This window comes from Trichogramma pretiosum, unplaced genomic scaffold, assembly GCF_000599845.2.
Source record: "Trichogramma pretiosum strain Unisexual culture from Peru unplaced genomic scaffold, Tpre_2.0 scaffold9, whole genome shotgun sequence".
NCBI classification, from domain to species: Eukaryota; Metazoa; Arthropoda; class Insecta; order Hymenoptera; family Trichogrammatidae; genus Trichogramma; species Trichogramma pretiosum.
In genome coordinates this window covers 391,158-405,460 of record NW_019641697.1, presented here as the reverse complement: position 1 = coordinate 405,460, position 14,303 = coordinate 391,158, and the positions used below count along the sequence as shown (strand labels likewise).

The 14,303-nt window shown below is 35.4% G+C and overlaps 3 protein-coding genes across 4 annotated transcripts; all 3 read left to right on the top strand.

The window, feature by feature from the left end:
* Positions 1 to 740: 740 nt before the first annotated feature.
* Positions 741 to 4,956, top strand: LOC106651377 (ras GTPase-activating protein-binding protein 1). 2 transcript variants are annotated; one of them, XM_014369838.2, is made up of 8 exons: positions 741 to 843; positions 1,644 to 1,988; positions 2,069 to 2,434; positions 2,508 to 2,900; positions 2,986 to 3,172; positions 3,240 to 3,499; positions 3,572 to 3,722; positions 3,857 to 4,956. In XM_014369838.2, the coding sequence occupies exons 2-8, from the start codon at positions 1,710 to 1,712 to the stop codon at positions 4,000 to 4,002; spliced, it is 1,782 nt and encodes a 593-aa protein (XP_014225324.1). In that variant the 5' UTR covers positions 741 to 843; positions 1,644 to 1,709; the 3' UTR covers positions 4,003 to 4,956. The 2 variants fall into 2 exon arrangements, with proteins under 2 accessions (XP_014225324.1, XP_014225325.1); XM_014369839.2 differs by lacking the exon at positions 741 to 843 and adding an exon at positions 850 to 1,024.
* Positions 4,957 to 6,543: 1,587 nt separating this feature from the next.
* LOC106651488 (SPARC) lies at positions 6,544 to 9,703 on the top strand. The gene is made up of 6 exons (XM_014370009.2): positions 6,544 to 6,681; positions 8,057 to 8,138; positions 8,332 to 8,502; positions 8,583 to 8,804; positions 9,131 to 9,481; positions 9,561 to 9,703. The coding sequence occupies exons 2-6, from the start codon at positions 8,064 to 8,066 to the stop codon at positions 9,618 to 9,620; spliced, it is 879 nt and encodes a 292-aa protein (XP_014225495.1). The 5' UTR covers positions 6,544 to 6,681; positions 8,057 to 8,063; the 3' UTR covers positions 9,621 to 9,703.
* An 877-nt stretch (positions 9,704 to 10,580) lies between these two features.
* LOC106651338 (histone H2A.V) lies at positions 10,581 to 13,356 on the top strand. The gene is made up of 5 exons (XM_014369781.2): positions 10,581 to 10,867; positions 10,977 to 11,054; positions 12,245 to 12,358; positions 12,432 to 12,561; positions 12,636 to 13,356. Exons 1-5 carry the CDS (start codon positions 10,865 to 10,867, stop codon positions 12,695 to 12,697), a joined length of 387 nt encoding a protein of 128 aa, XP_014225267.1. The 5' UTR covers positions 10,581 to 10,864; the 3' UTR covers positions 12,698 to 13,356.
* The last annotated feature ends 947 nt before the right edge of the window (positions 13,357 to 14,303 follow it).

The window sequence follows — 14,303 nt, the reverse complement described above, 5'->3', positions numbered from 1 at the left end:
ATAAAAAGTTTATAAATTTATGGTAAAATCGAAATTCGTTACTGTAACAGACAGTGAACAGTAGAATCGCGCGCGTGAACTTCATAAATTCAAAGACTTGAAGTATAGATATACTTAAAAGCGACACATGGCAGAATCACAGATCCGTGTAAAATTCCATAATTTTAGGCTAATTTAAATCGTGCATCTCTATAAACAGCTCATAACGTGGCTGCCACGCATTATGCCAAAGAACAGACATTTTTAAAGTTACACGTCAGGCACTTGTAAAAATGTTTCGCGTTTATATACGGTTAACATAACTAAAGGGTATACAACCGTAACACGGATGTGGTCAAATATTTCATCGAAAATAGACCAACCCACCTTTTTATTTATGCTCGAGTTGGAAATTATATTGGAGAAATTATAATTCGGAAAAATTGAATTTTTCTGCCTGTCGCGTAAGCTTCTGTCCAGAATTTTGACCATTGACAGTCATAAATCATAATATTATATAATTTGGGAAGTCATTTTTGTACTCCATAGTTTCTGACCTTTCTGTAAGATAAATAAAAGTTATGAATAATAAAAAGATTATATTAATGCAGCATCCATGACTCAAAATAAACAGTACAATTGAAAATAAAAGTTCATCGACCTTGTCACTCGTGTGCGAACGAGCCACTGCAGAGGCACCTTATAGAAATTCATAGCGCCACCTATGAGTGTGAAAAAAAAACAGAAATTGTGGCCGTCCAACGATTCATTTCGACGAGTGGGCGTTCGTATCTAGAACCTCGAGGCTTATACCCCTGATTCGTCTACTAACAGTCTTAGGCTTTAGCGGCGTAAGAAAGCAGTGTCAGTATATCCATTAGTATACACCCAGATACCCTTTTTAACTTGAAAAAATATTAATTGCGCGCTTCATTTTCGCTTTTGAGAGGGTGAATTGCATTGAGTCATCTCATTGTTGTCCCCACAATTCAAAGACTTGCTTGAAAGCAGATTCAGTAGTGATTATTTTCCAGCTATCTCGCAGGTAAGTTACCAGCTCCTCAGTAGCTGTAACTGCCGGCACTTTTGTGTTTTATCATAAAAAATCATAATAATTGTCCCGGGTTATTCCGGCACGCGTCCCTGCTTCATCGAGAATTCAGAAACCGAGTAATTTATTTCTCAGCTTGGCCACGCACCATGTCGTCTCTTTTCCATTTCACTTTTTCTTCTACACTGATGATCCACACACCGAAAGCATGTGCATGTGTGCGTAAGCGTACGAGCCAAGTTGAACGTTTTTTTAACCAACCAATTTGGTCTCGCTTTTCCCCAGGTTGCTTCTTATTGTTTATTGATTTTTTACTCGCGCTTCGATTGAATAAAACTAGTCCATTGTCGTTTTGCATTACGACTGAATTTTCGTACATTGCGTTGCATGCGCAAATGACGCCATATCCTAAACTCGTCGGCTCACTTTCAAGTCACTTTTGTTATAAACGCCTATAATGGTTCATTAGGCTCCTAAAAGTTTATAGCTGTTACAAATTATACTAATATTTTTTCAAGTTCAAATAAATATTTCATAGTTTATTGTTTAAACTATGGTTTTAACTAAATTTACAATTTTTTTTACTAATTTTAATTATTTTTTTCATCTACAGGCCAACTAAAGTTCATCTACCCAAAGACAAGTTTTCTTTTTTAATCTACAAACAGATAATTAGGAAATGGTCATGGAGGCATCACCTTCACCTCAGTGCGTCGGTCGTGAATTTGTCCGACAGTATTATACACTACTGAACAGGGCTCCTACCCATCTCCATCGGTTCTACAACAACCATTCTTCTTTTGTTCACGGAGGACTAGAAAGCAACAGAGAATCATTACCTGCTATTGGTCAAAAACAAATACACCAGAAAATTCAAGCTCTGAATTTCCAAGATTGTCACGCCAAAATCAATCAAGTTGATTCTCAATCAACCCTTGGCAATGGAGTTGTCGTTCAGGTACATATTTTTATCTAAAAAAAAATATGTTTCATGAGTGATGTTGCAAATTTGGTTAATAATTAATATATCACGTTTAGGTTTCTGGAGAATTATCTAATGCTGGTCATCCCATGCGCCGCTTCACTCAAACATTCGTGCTAGCTGCCCAAGGTCCTACCAAATATTATGTTCACAATGATATTTTCCGGTACCAAGATTTTGGATATGGTGATGAAGAAGAAGAGGAGGAGGTAGAAAATGATGCCAATGTTAATGAAACTGTTGAAAGGGAAGAAGATGCTGAAAACACCCGACAAGAGGCTGAAAAAGATGACCAACAAAATCAAATTTCTCAAATAACAACAAAAATTAGTAATGATCAAATAGGTCAAAATCAGTTACAACAGCAGCCCCCACAGTTGGCTCAGCAACAGCCTATGTATTATGCGATACCACCACAAGCAGTTAGTATTATTACAATAATTTTTCAAAAAATAATTAAACACACTGATTTTTATGCTAATCTCATGATTTCAGGTTCATCCTTCAACCATGCAAGTTACAATCAATGGTTCGGTCCATGAAGACTCATCAATAATTGCTCAACAACCCCTTCAACAGCCTCAATCTCTACAGCAACAATATGCAACTGAAAAATCGAATGAAGAATCATTCCAATCTGAAAGTGAACATTCAGGAACAAATCAACAACAAACTATTAAAACTGATTCTCATGTTGCATCTGAAGAGAGTCACGAACCATCTGAAACAGAGCAGAACTATATACCATCTGTTCCTGAAACAGAACCTGACCAGCTATCTATGCAAAATGTTATGAGCAATGGTCCTAAAACATACGCTAATCTCGTTAAAGCTCTTCCAACCGTTGGAACTACTAGTCCACAGACTCCTAAACCTTCACTATCACCCGTAAGTAGAATTAAATGCTAAAACACGTAATTATACATTTCTAAAAATTTCGAATAATGAAAATTAATCTTTACATTAATTTTAGCCACCAGTACAAAATCTCCACATAGAAGACAGAATTCCTATGCATCAACAATCAACAGGAGCACCTCTTCCAGCATCCAACAATGTGCCATCAAATCAACATGCGCATAGAATGGGAGGCCTTCAACAACAGACACAACAACAGTATCAACAAAGGTTACCTAGAACTGGGGGACCTATGCAAAGAGGTAAGTTTTTTCAACTCAATTAAACAATAGAATATTAGAGTCTTAACTAACTGAACAATGCTCATAGATGGCGAGCGTCGTACTAGTCGACCAGGAGGATATACTGATGCACATCAATTATTCCTTGGAAATCTCCCTCATAACGCGTCTGAAAATGACTTGAGACAAGTTTTTGAACGATATGGCCGCGTTGCTGATCTTCGTGTCCACAGCAAATCAAATGGAAACGCTAAAGGAATTCAAGGACAAAATAATACCAGAGTACCAAATTATGGATTTATAACCTTTGAAGATTCAACCGTTGTCAATAAAGTACTTAATGATCTCGTAAGTATTTTATTTATTCAAGAAGATTCATTTACGAATTCTAGCAAATAATTTTTAATTTTTTTCATTTAGCCAATCTATTTCCCGGATCAAAATGGTCAAAAATTGAATGTTGAAGAAAAAAAAGTTAGACCACGTGAAGGTGGTAGTGGGCGATCGAATACCAGCAACGATGGTAACATTCGTCCTCTAGGAACTCAACAGCAGCAACAACGTGGTCCAGGTATGAAATGATTTAGTCTTTGCAGACGCCTGATAATGTATTTGAATCAATGATATTCTAAATAATTGAAAATCATTGGTTATATTTCAAAATAGTTTTAATCACTTTAACTTATGAGCTATTTTTTTAAATAGGTGGTCCTGGTATTATGAGAGGTGGTCAACACGGCGGTACCCGAGGGCGTGGTGGATTCAATCGCGGTGGAGGTGAAAGTGGGCGAGGAGGATTAAGACAATCTGGAGGAAATCCAAACAGCCAAAACTACCATAACCGTCGTTAATTTTTACAAAATACCAAACTCTAGCTCGTGACTTTCTGATATTTTCTATACATTGTCAAGACACAAACTAAAATTAAAACGTCAAGGAAACATTTTCACAAGAAAAATTAAAAATGAAGTGATCTTTAAAAGAACATTTGAAAACTCGAGAAAACTACATTCCGATTGCATAGGAATATATTTTCCCGAGACCTCCTTTATTAAAAAAAAACTTGAACAAATATTTCATGTGCTATAAAAATCTTTTTTAAGGCAAAATACAATGCTTGTCAATTCTTAAGATTAAAATTAGCCTTAAAGAGCTTATGTAACTTAATTCATAGTTTTTTTATAATCTTTCAGACGTCATAATGCAATCTGAGTTGCGCATAGTTCAACTGCGACTCATATTGAAATATTTTTGCCTAGTTAAAAACTAATTTAATGGAAAATTATAAAATTCTGTTCAAGTTTTGACTTGGTCAGATTATTAGTTATGAGAAACAGGCCTTAATTCATCAATTCATGAGTCAAGAATTGTACTGAAGCTTATTAAGTTATGCCTTTATATATTAGTAAAGTTGGTTCAAATTTTATAGGCTGTGCTACCAAATTTTGGTAAGCTATATATGTATTAAAAGTAAGTGCGATAGCTATTGCAACTAATTATTTATTACTCAAACTTAAAAAGTTTTATATTAAATCAACTGTCTAAAAGGCAAGCTTTTGGTTTTTGTAACTCAGTTAATTTTTATTTGAGGCATTTAAAAAAAGACTATTAATATGTTTAAGTCTTGTATAACTTCATTTATACCGATAATAATTTTGAATAGCATAGCCTAATAAATTTTGATTGCATTGGACTTGAATTATTTGAATAATTTGTACAGCATATTCCTACACTTTTGTTATTTATTGAAATTAATACTTTTCAATCCAGTACAGATCTTGATAAAGAGGCTACTTGATATAAAACATGAATTTTTTTTATTTTTAACCCCAAGGAAACTGGCTTTCCTAATTTTTATCATGTTGCTGAAAAAGTCATTGAAAATTTATTTGATGATTTTTAAATCTAAAATTCTTGAATGCATGCTTTAAAATGTAAAAAAACTTTTTACACTTCATTAACGATAAGTAGTTAAATTTGTAGTTTTGCAAATCATTACCATGTAACATTTATCAAATAATGCAATTGACTAAGTTTTTTGTATCGAATCTTAATCAGTATGATCTCGAATTCAAATATTTCAATAAAAAAAATTTATAATGTATATAAACATGTACAAAACATACATTCGTTTATGTCTTTTAATTAATTTACTCTGACTTTGATTCCATCAACATATTCTTCCAATTTTTATTTTTGTTTTTGATTATCGAACTGTCACTTGGTTTTGAATCATCAAAAATGTGTAATTGTGTAGCTTCGCATTTGTTAAAATTATCACGCGCAAGGGGTCCTTGGATTTAGAAGTGATTAGGAATTTTATATGAAATGAAGAATAGCCGATAAGCCGATGTTCTAGACCCGAAGTTCGTTAGGATGCAGCAAAAATTATATGCAAGACATTTTTTTTCGACTTCGCCTCTAAATCTATTTTTAGTTTTAAAAATTTGAAAAAATAATGCAAGAAGCCCTGGAGATGTTTGTTGTGCATTTGTAGTAAAATATATTCGCGGTAGTTAATCAACAAATTTAAAAAGATAATGATATCTCAACGGGCGTTGAAACTTTCAAAAGGAAGATCATAAAGTATAAATAGAATTGTACGAAATAGCCTTTTTTTTTTTGAAAAAATTTGTTTAGGCTGTAGAGTGTAGTAAGGTCGAATTTTCGGTCGTGTCCGTATATATTCTAGTGAGTAATTAATATTAACGATTTAATTCAACTTGAATAAAATAAAGAAATTATTATCTGAAAGAACTAAACATCTTGAAAAGAACAAGGGTTATTTTACCCATTCAGTATAGAAGTGCTGTTCATATACAGCCTTTATCTTGTAAAATCTTGTTTTTTCAAAAGAGTTTTGAAAGATCTCTAGAAAAAATCATTTTGCGCCAATACAATACCTATCTTCCTTATATTGCAATATATTTCCATTGTTTCACTTAAAAAAACCTTTGTAAATAAAAAATTACAAGTATTGAATAATAATTTGATTTATTATACCTTTTAATTGATTTTAAAGCTTGTCCAAACGTTTATATGACTTGAATAAAAGTAACCGATTATTGGGTTGGGGCCGAGTTCAAATACTTATATGAAGTTTCAATCGTACATAAAATTCTACATAAAAAATTAATGAAAAGTTGACCAAAAATCGGACCTCTAACAGGATAAGCTGCGTCACGAAAAGCTTTGCTTTTGTCGAATATCAATGGACTGCTGCAAGTCCGCGCGATACGATATTGTCGAAGCGGATGTCAAAAGTAAGTAAAATAAGTTTATATGGAGAGCGAGCGACGATTGGTGGGCGAGCCAGGCGAGATGAGCGAGATCATTCGGAAAATCGGAGCCGTCTCGATGTTCGTCGTCGGAAGGCCGCAGTCTCCGTCGGCCCATTGAGCCAGTCACTGCTAAGTCACATCCAACTAGTCGTTTTTTTATCAATTGCATTTAGCGCTTACGGCCGTTTTTACTTGCGCGTCCAGAGAGACGTGCCAAGTTGCATTTTTAATTTTTTACTTCAAGCGCAGGTTGGTCTTTTTTATTTATACTTATTTACAATAAAATTGTTCATACTACACTAGAAGAGAATTTTTTATTGACTGAACTTTGTCAACTGTACTGTCAATTTTGTCTAATTCTATTGCAATCGATCACGAGAACAATGTCTATTTGTATGCTAAACTTGAATTATTAACTATTCTCTAACTGAATTGGCAAAGCTAAGGGAAGCGCATCAAGCTATGTATAATTTAGATACTCAATAAAAATCTTGATGATGGTAATGATTTGAGCACATTGCCTTTATTCAGTTGAAAATTGAAATACCGGATCGTGAATGGTACTGTTCGAACCGACAAGAGCTTTTGAGTGAACTATGAAAAAAGCTTTTCAATTTAAGTTAGTTTTATGCCAAAACTCGATTTAGAAGCGATCTTCCGTTGGAAAAATTTTTGAAAAGTAGCAGAGACTTTTATGAGTGATGATTAGCAAAGTCATTTTTATTGAACATTTTCCTAAAAAATGTTCTAGACCTCTAAAGATTACAGAAACACCAGCATGGTATTTTATTTTAGAAAAATATTCCGAAAAAATCTTTGCATACATGGTGGTACAATTCGATTTACATCAAAATTTTGGTATCATCTCAAGTTTGTGTTCAAGATCGAACATTGAATTGGTCGATTGCGAGCGACAGCGCACATAAAATGTATCAAAGCGCAAGAAGTAGTGCCCCGGCGCGCTTACACTCGCCAGGCGTTCGGCGGCATGTACGCCCTATTTTACAAGCTGCTAGCTGCGGAGACGCCGCGCACAGTCAAGCCTCCGACCAACGCGCTCTCGCGTGAGCTTTTTGATTTATTTTCGGATTATATTTCCTGCAACTTGTCCGAGGACTTGACTCGAAGCAACGAAAATCGAGCCTACTTTAGAGGCTTTTATACTTTGCACTGCAAGTATTTTATTCTGATGTCAAATAAATGAAAGAGGACAGTTATTAACATGCTTCTTTGTATCAACTCATTTTCACATACTTTCTTTAACAAATTGATGTTGATGCAAAATTGAAATTAATTCTATTTAAAATGACAGCGTTTGAATTAATAAGAAAATTATGTGACAATGTGGATGTGTTTTCTGTTTACAATGCATTACACTCGATGATAAGACTTTTTTAAATTTTAAATATGGATCATGTTTGAGCACAGATATCAGTGTGTATTTACATGTAATGCTGACTAGTGCATAAACGAGAGATATGCAGGCGGTAATCAATACCTTTTGTTAGCCGGTAAAATGAAATAAGTCCGATCTAACGTACTCATAAAAATACTCTGGATAAAAATATGTTTCATCTCTACAAATTAATTACATCTCAATAAATCGTCGAATCTTTTTCTTCAGTTGCAAAATGATTGGAAGTAAAGTACTGCTGATTGGTTTCTTAGTAGCTGGACTGCTGTTCATCGGTAGTGCATCTGCAGAGGTAATTGAAACTTGATTATTTCCGTCGAATTTTTCGCTTTCAATCTATTCGGTATATTTTTAAAAGGCGAAATTTTTGATACATTAACTCAACAATGAGTTTTAGAGTATGCGTTTAAATCGAAATGTGAATTTTGATCGGGCCAACTCGAAATGTTCTTCCACGAGATTTCTTCAAAGTTTATAAATTATAGAAAAGAAGAAAGCATCACCGCCGGATAAGAACTACCACGGAGGCGTCTCCCAAGCTAACCGATGAAAATGTCGAAGGATCCAGTCACGAATTGAACGAAGAGTTAAATAACAATACATCCCAAGAGGATCTGTGTCGCTCTAAGCATTGCGCTGCCGGACGGGTTTGCCAGGTAAAACTCGGCGATAATTTTTCCGTCGCAACTGCAATCGCTTTGCCGAGAGCTTAAAATGCTAAACCGATTGAGCGTAGGTCAACAAAGATTCCGGGGCCGCCGAGTGCGTCTGCATCGAAAAGTGCGGCGAGGAAAACGATCCCCGCAGACACGTCTGCACGAATTACAACGAGACCTTCGGGAGCGACTGCGAGGTTTATCAAGCCAGGTGCTTTTGCGACACCAACGATCCTCGCTGCAAGGGACCCGACTACCAGCACGTGCATATCGAATATTATGGCCAGTGCAAACAAATGCCCGTAAGTCAACATTTTGTCTTAAAATTACCTGCGCGTTTTTTAAATACTTGCCCTGGTGTAGCAGGGCATAGAATTGTACCACCCTATTCCGTAGCATAAATTATGAAACTTAGATTAACATTCTATTGCTATTAATTATATTTCTAACATAATGTAGAATTTAAAAAGAAAATATTCAAATTTGCTCTAACGAGTTTCGTGCGAAGCTAAAGTTCAGTTGTAAGAAGAGAAGCAAATCACGAGCTCTACTTATTAACTTGACAATTTCACTCGTAATTTAGCCGCATATAAGTAATAAAATAATAGCACGATTATACGAATTCCAGGCATGCAAAGAAGAAGACCGGCTGGACTTCCCGCGTCGCATGCGCGACTGGCTGTTCAACATAATGCGCGACTTGGCCGATCGTCAAGAGCTGACGCATCACTACGTGAAGATGCAGCGCGAGGCCGAGTCCAATCACACCCTGCGCTGGTCCAACGCCGCCATCTGGAAGTGGTGCGATCTGGACGGCCATCCCCACGACAGGTCCGTCTCTCGGCACGAGCTCTTCCCGATCAGAGCGCCCCTCATGGCTCTCGAGCACTGCATCGCGCCTTTCCTCGACTCCTGCGATACCGATAACGATCACAAGATCACCCTCAAGGAGTGGGGCAAATGTCTGGAGCTCGAAGAGGTCATTTTCATATTGCAAACCTTCTCGTGAATCTTTTTTATTCTTTTACAAACGAAATAATCGAATTTTCTTTTTTCAGGATGATTTAGAAGAGCAATGCGATCATTTGGCTGAGTCAGCGGAGGATCTAACTTACTAGAGATGAAATTATTCTACGCCTAACCAAATATGTATTCCAGAATTTTTAAATACTTTAATCACAATTAAATATATATTAATATACACGTGGTGTATCTCATTATTTCGAAACTAAACAATAAGTCAAAGAAATTTTTTAATAACATGAATTAGGATCTGAACGAATGCTAACAAAAAATCTTCAAAACTGAATCTTCCAAAAAATTCCCTGTTAAACCTGTATTTCATTATTCAAAATATGTACTTTTAATTTGACACGATATCCACTCGAAGTTTAATCGAGAAAAACACTTTTGCTAAAATTCAAAAAAATCGACACCGGTTATTAAAATAAGATGAATTGGTTTGACGCGATGGGAAAAGTTTCGCGTATAGGGCAAGATACAGCAAGCAGCTTTGTAAACTTTCATGTCCCTTATCTGTGCGATTGTCCTTTTCGCGGTATGGCGTCGAAGGTATTTTATTATTTCGTAGGCTGTGCTTTCTCTTTGCTTTTCTCGCTCGTTCTTATTCGAGTCTGGAATTTGTCGACGAGTCAGCGAGGTGACCAAGGTCCATCCGCGCTACAGGCTGAGGCAGGCGCTATCGAGAAGAGCGAAACATCGCGCGGCACGCAGACCGTCATCTTACGTTACGCGGCCCATTCGAGGGTATACAAGCCTCGAGAGCGTCAGGCAGCTGAATGTGGAGTCGGGGAGTTGCGAGCTCGATGCCGTTCGCCAACGCTGCTGAGTCGGTGCGTAGGATTACTTACAAGTCGAGACTTGCGAGCTACTACTGCTGTGTGTGTGCCAGTCGAAAACAAGCGCGCGCCAGAAATGTGTACTATATATAGTTATATGGCATACGAGCCGAGGAACAGAGAAGCGAGAAAGAGAGAGAGAGAGAGGAAGGGAAGGGGGTCGCGTGCGCGAGGGATAGTAACTTTATGGAAGCTTGCCTACGGGCGCTATAGGCATATTATACGAATATACGAGCACGCAAGCAGCTCCGCCGAGCGACACAGCCACGAAAACGAAGCCAAGAACTTGTAACATCGCTGCGCCGAAGCGAGCTCAGTTGAGACTAAACTGTGACCAAGTGCAGCCGCGTCGCGCACCCTAGACACACACACACTGTTACGCCAAGACAAACAAGTTGTAGCTTTCGTCGAGCAGTCATTTGCGATTGCAAATCGTCAACAATAGTTTGGTGCTTCGTGCCCTTGCGCCTTGTTTTACACTAAAGCTTCTAGATTTTACGAGAATGGTGAGCCGATCGATTTCGTTTGTTTTTTTTTATGTCCTCTTATTTCATCAGACTCCGTAGTAGTAATGCCAGATTAACCTAAAATTTTGCCTTCCCGCTTTTATTGCAGGCTGGCGGCAAAGCAGGAAAAGACTCGGGAAAAGCCAAAGCGAAGGCGGTCTCTCGCTCGGCCCGAGCTGGACTCCAAGTAAGTGTCTATCGAATTTTTTACAAAAACATCGGTTCCCAGTAGTTGGACCAGTCGCAAGAGCTTGGACTGCGTCCCGGGCGCGTCTACGTTGTCGTTCTCGCGCGCCAACAACGCCAGCGGCTGCGGAGCATAGCGACTCTTTTTTACTCCATCAGAGTGGCTCCGCGCCTGCGTGAGCTGACGCGATAAATCAACAACAAATGGCGCGAAAGCCTAAGCTCTATCTCGCTCCGAAACTTTTCAATAAACTTCTGTCCGTCTAGATTCGTCATTTTTTAACCTTGATTGATGATTTTTTATGACCACGTCTTCGGTACGATCGTCAAATGTTTCCCCGCTTTCAATATCGTTGCTTTTTTCGTTTTCTTTGGTGATTTTAAAATTGTTTCGTATACGGCAATTCAACAAAAGACATTATTTTTCCGATATCAAATAATTTTTCTCATCAAATGTCTATATTTATTGATATTCGTAATTAAACTCTACTTGTCCTGTGCCATTTTTAATTTTTTAATTTTTTAAAATTTTAAAATTTTAATTTTTCTACTTTTCCGAGTTTAAATATTTAAATTTAAAAGTGTTTTAAACAAATTCGCACTTGTACGCTTGATAATTGTTGACAACTCGAAATAAGCAACGGACGCTTTACGTTGGACGTTCGTGGCGAGTGTTTACATGTCGGTTAGTATTTGCCAATCGCCATAGTATACCGTCCCACAAACATAAGACTGCTCGCGCGCCAAGTTTCCGTTACACGAATTCAACATTACCTTCCAAGTGGATAAAATCGTCAGCGTATTTCTACAATAAACGCTGCATGCTGAGCTGTATACTCGTTCGATTCAACGCGTTTAATTCGATCGTGTTCAAATGCTCTTAAAGAAACGAGTGACTGTCATAATACTCTTTTTACCCTAAATAACACATGAAGAAACATTCATTCATTTTTATCACTTGCATTTTAAATGAATCAATTAATATTTTTATTGCTAATTATCTACTTTTTTATTATTACCATATGTATAATTATTTTTTTTTATATTTTGATATTTTTCCACAGTTGTAAATTATTAATATTTTAAACTGTCTCCATCATTAAAGTAATAAACTCATGTTTAAATTTACATTTAAGTAATAGCTTCTTCAGTATGTAATATAATTAATATTTCATAATTTTTTAATTATAGTTTCCAGTTGGAAGAATTCATAGGCATTTAAAAAATAGAACAACAAGTCATGGACGAGTTGGAGCCACAGCTGCTGTCTACAGTGCTGCAATTTTGGAATATTTAACCGCTGAAGTAAATATTTTTTATTTATAATCATTTGTCCATGGTTAAATTCTTTATTATAACTTTATTAACTTATGTTTAGGTTCTTGAATTGGCGGGTAATGCATCAAAAGATTTAAAAGTCAAACGTATCACTCCCAGACATTTGCAATTAGCTATTAGAGGAGATGAAGAACTTGACAGTCTGATCAAAGCAACCATTGCTGGTGGTGGTAAGTTGATTATAATCAAGTTTATTTATTATTTTTTATGAAAAAAAAATTAATATCTACATTAATAATTCTAGGTGTCATTCCACACATCCATAAATCACTTATTGGCAAGAAGGGTTCTCAAAAACCTGCATAAGATTGATTATGGTGAATTAATAAAATTTAAGTAATAATTTGTCTAATATCAGTAAGCAAATAATATTAAAAATGTTGTAATGCAGTTAAAATGTATTTGGTGAATAGAGGGAAATCAGAGAGGTAAAAACAAAAGTAAATAAGCAGTGGTTGTTGATGAATGTACCTAAGTTGCGAAGCATAAAAGAGTTAGGAGTGATAATATGCATTAATTGATGTATAGAATTATAAAGTAAATGGACGATTTACACAAAGTAATGTCGTTGAAAAAAAAAAGTATATAATCTAGCTAAATAAGCTTTTTCACAATTTTCGAGGTTTGCTTTCATGTCAGACAATCTTCAAGTCGATACGTTTTAGCATCGTCCTAAGAATGCCTTGCTATCAATGATAACCTTGTAATGTCGAAAAATGCAGCCTCCACATTTCCACTATTCAGACTTCAGAATAATTTCACTATTATTTCCGATATTTATGTATTGACGAAAACAATAAATATATGAGTTTTTAAAGCATCAAAGCTATCATTTTGTAATGCCAAAAATCTATGCTAAGTAGAAACTAATTTTGAGAATTGTGGACTGTCATTTCAAACGTTCTGACAATTAACTTTGTACACTAAGACTAAATAAATATCTCAAACACTGCTACAAAAGTAAACGGAAAATTGCCAATATATTAAATAACTCTATTTCCCTTGCATATATAAATACATTTATATATGATATAGTTTACCTAGAAAACTCTAATCTGATACATGAAAAAAAAGAAAACTCGTTGTAGAGTTTAAAACTACTATAAGCTTGGATAGAAATGAAATTTGAAATAGACTCGTGTCAAGTCTTGAGGTATATTAAATATTTCTCATTAAAATCGTAAAAGTAAAAAAAGTATCCAATGTTCTATTCATTGTTATCATGGAACTATCTATTGCATGCTTTAACAGATTAGAGCTTTGGAGCTTTTAATACATAATGTAGCTTTTACTCCATGTAAATTTAAATTAAGCAATCATCTCACAGAGAGAACATTCTTTTTACATTACTTGACTAGTTGTTTAACTTGCTTTTCATATTCAGATTAGATTATATTTATAATTTAGTAAAATAAAAATCGTAATTGAATTTTAACAATAAAACTTGTATTTGTCACAAAATGTATGTCTTTAACTGCGAGAGAAGTGTGTATTTTAAGATTTCATTTGAAAAATGCTTATTTTCATTGTTTTAATTGAAAGGAATGTGGCAAAATTAAAAACGAAGACTTTAGTTGTTGCATTAATTCTTTTGTGAATATGAATCATTGTTGAAAAATATATTTAGATTTAGTGGTGTGTTTGTAATTTATTCAATTACTCAAAAAACATGTAATTGCAATTCTCTGAAAACAAGCATTAGAAATGTGTACAATGTTCATTTTCGTAATAAAGGTCGACATTATTATATTTGAAAAAAAGGCATTTTATATTATTTACCATCATTATGATTGAATTGTAGGCGGAACGATTTGATTACTCGCGTTACTCGTAATTGAAATAAAGGCGCAGTAAATTTGGTCCGAATGAAAGTAAGAGAATAGGGAAATTCCAAGTAGAGTCAATTACAAAT

What these genes read in the sequence shown, in the direction of transcription:
- LOC106651377 (XM_014369838.2), top strand. Translation starts at nt 1,710, where the DNA reads ATGGTCATGGAGGCATCACCTTCACCTCAGTGCGTCGGTCGTGAATTT. An exon ending in TGGGGGACCTATGCAAAGAG is followed by an intron (nt 3,173 to 3,239) that starts GTAAGTTTTTTC and finishes CAATGCTCATAG; the next exon opens with ATGGCGAGCGTCGTACTAGT. An exon ending in GCAGCAACAACGTGGTCCAG is followed by an intron (nt 3,723 to 3,856) that starts GTATGAAATGAT and finishes TTTTTTAAATAG; the next exon opens with GTGGTCCTGGTATTATGAGA.
- LOC106651338 (XM_014369781.2), top strand. An exon ending in TGGAATATTTAACCGCTGAA is followed by an intron (nt 12,359 to 12,431) that starts GTAAATATTTTT and finishes ACTTATGTTTAG; the next exon opens with GTTCTTGAATTGGCGGGTAA. An exon ending in AGCAACCATTGCTGGTGGTG is followed by an intron (nt 12,562 to 12,635) that starts GTAAGTTGATTA and finishes TAATAATTCTAG; the next exon opens with GTGTCATTCCACACATCCAT.
- LOC106651488 (XM_014370009.2), top strand. Translation starts at nt 8,064, where the DNA reads ATGATTGGAAGTAAAGTACTGCTGATTGGTTTCTTAGTAGCTGGACTG. An exon ending in TCGGTAGTGCATCTGCAGAG is followed by an intron (nt 8,139 to 8,331) that starts GTAATTGAAACT and finishes TATAAATTATAG; the next exon opens with AAAAGAAGAAAGCATCACCG. An exon ending in CTGCCGGACGGGTTTGCCAG is followed by an intron (nt 8,503 to 8,582) that starts GTAAAACTCGGC and finishes GATTGAGCGTAG; the next exon opens with GTCAACAAAGATTCCGGGGC.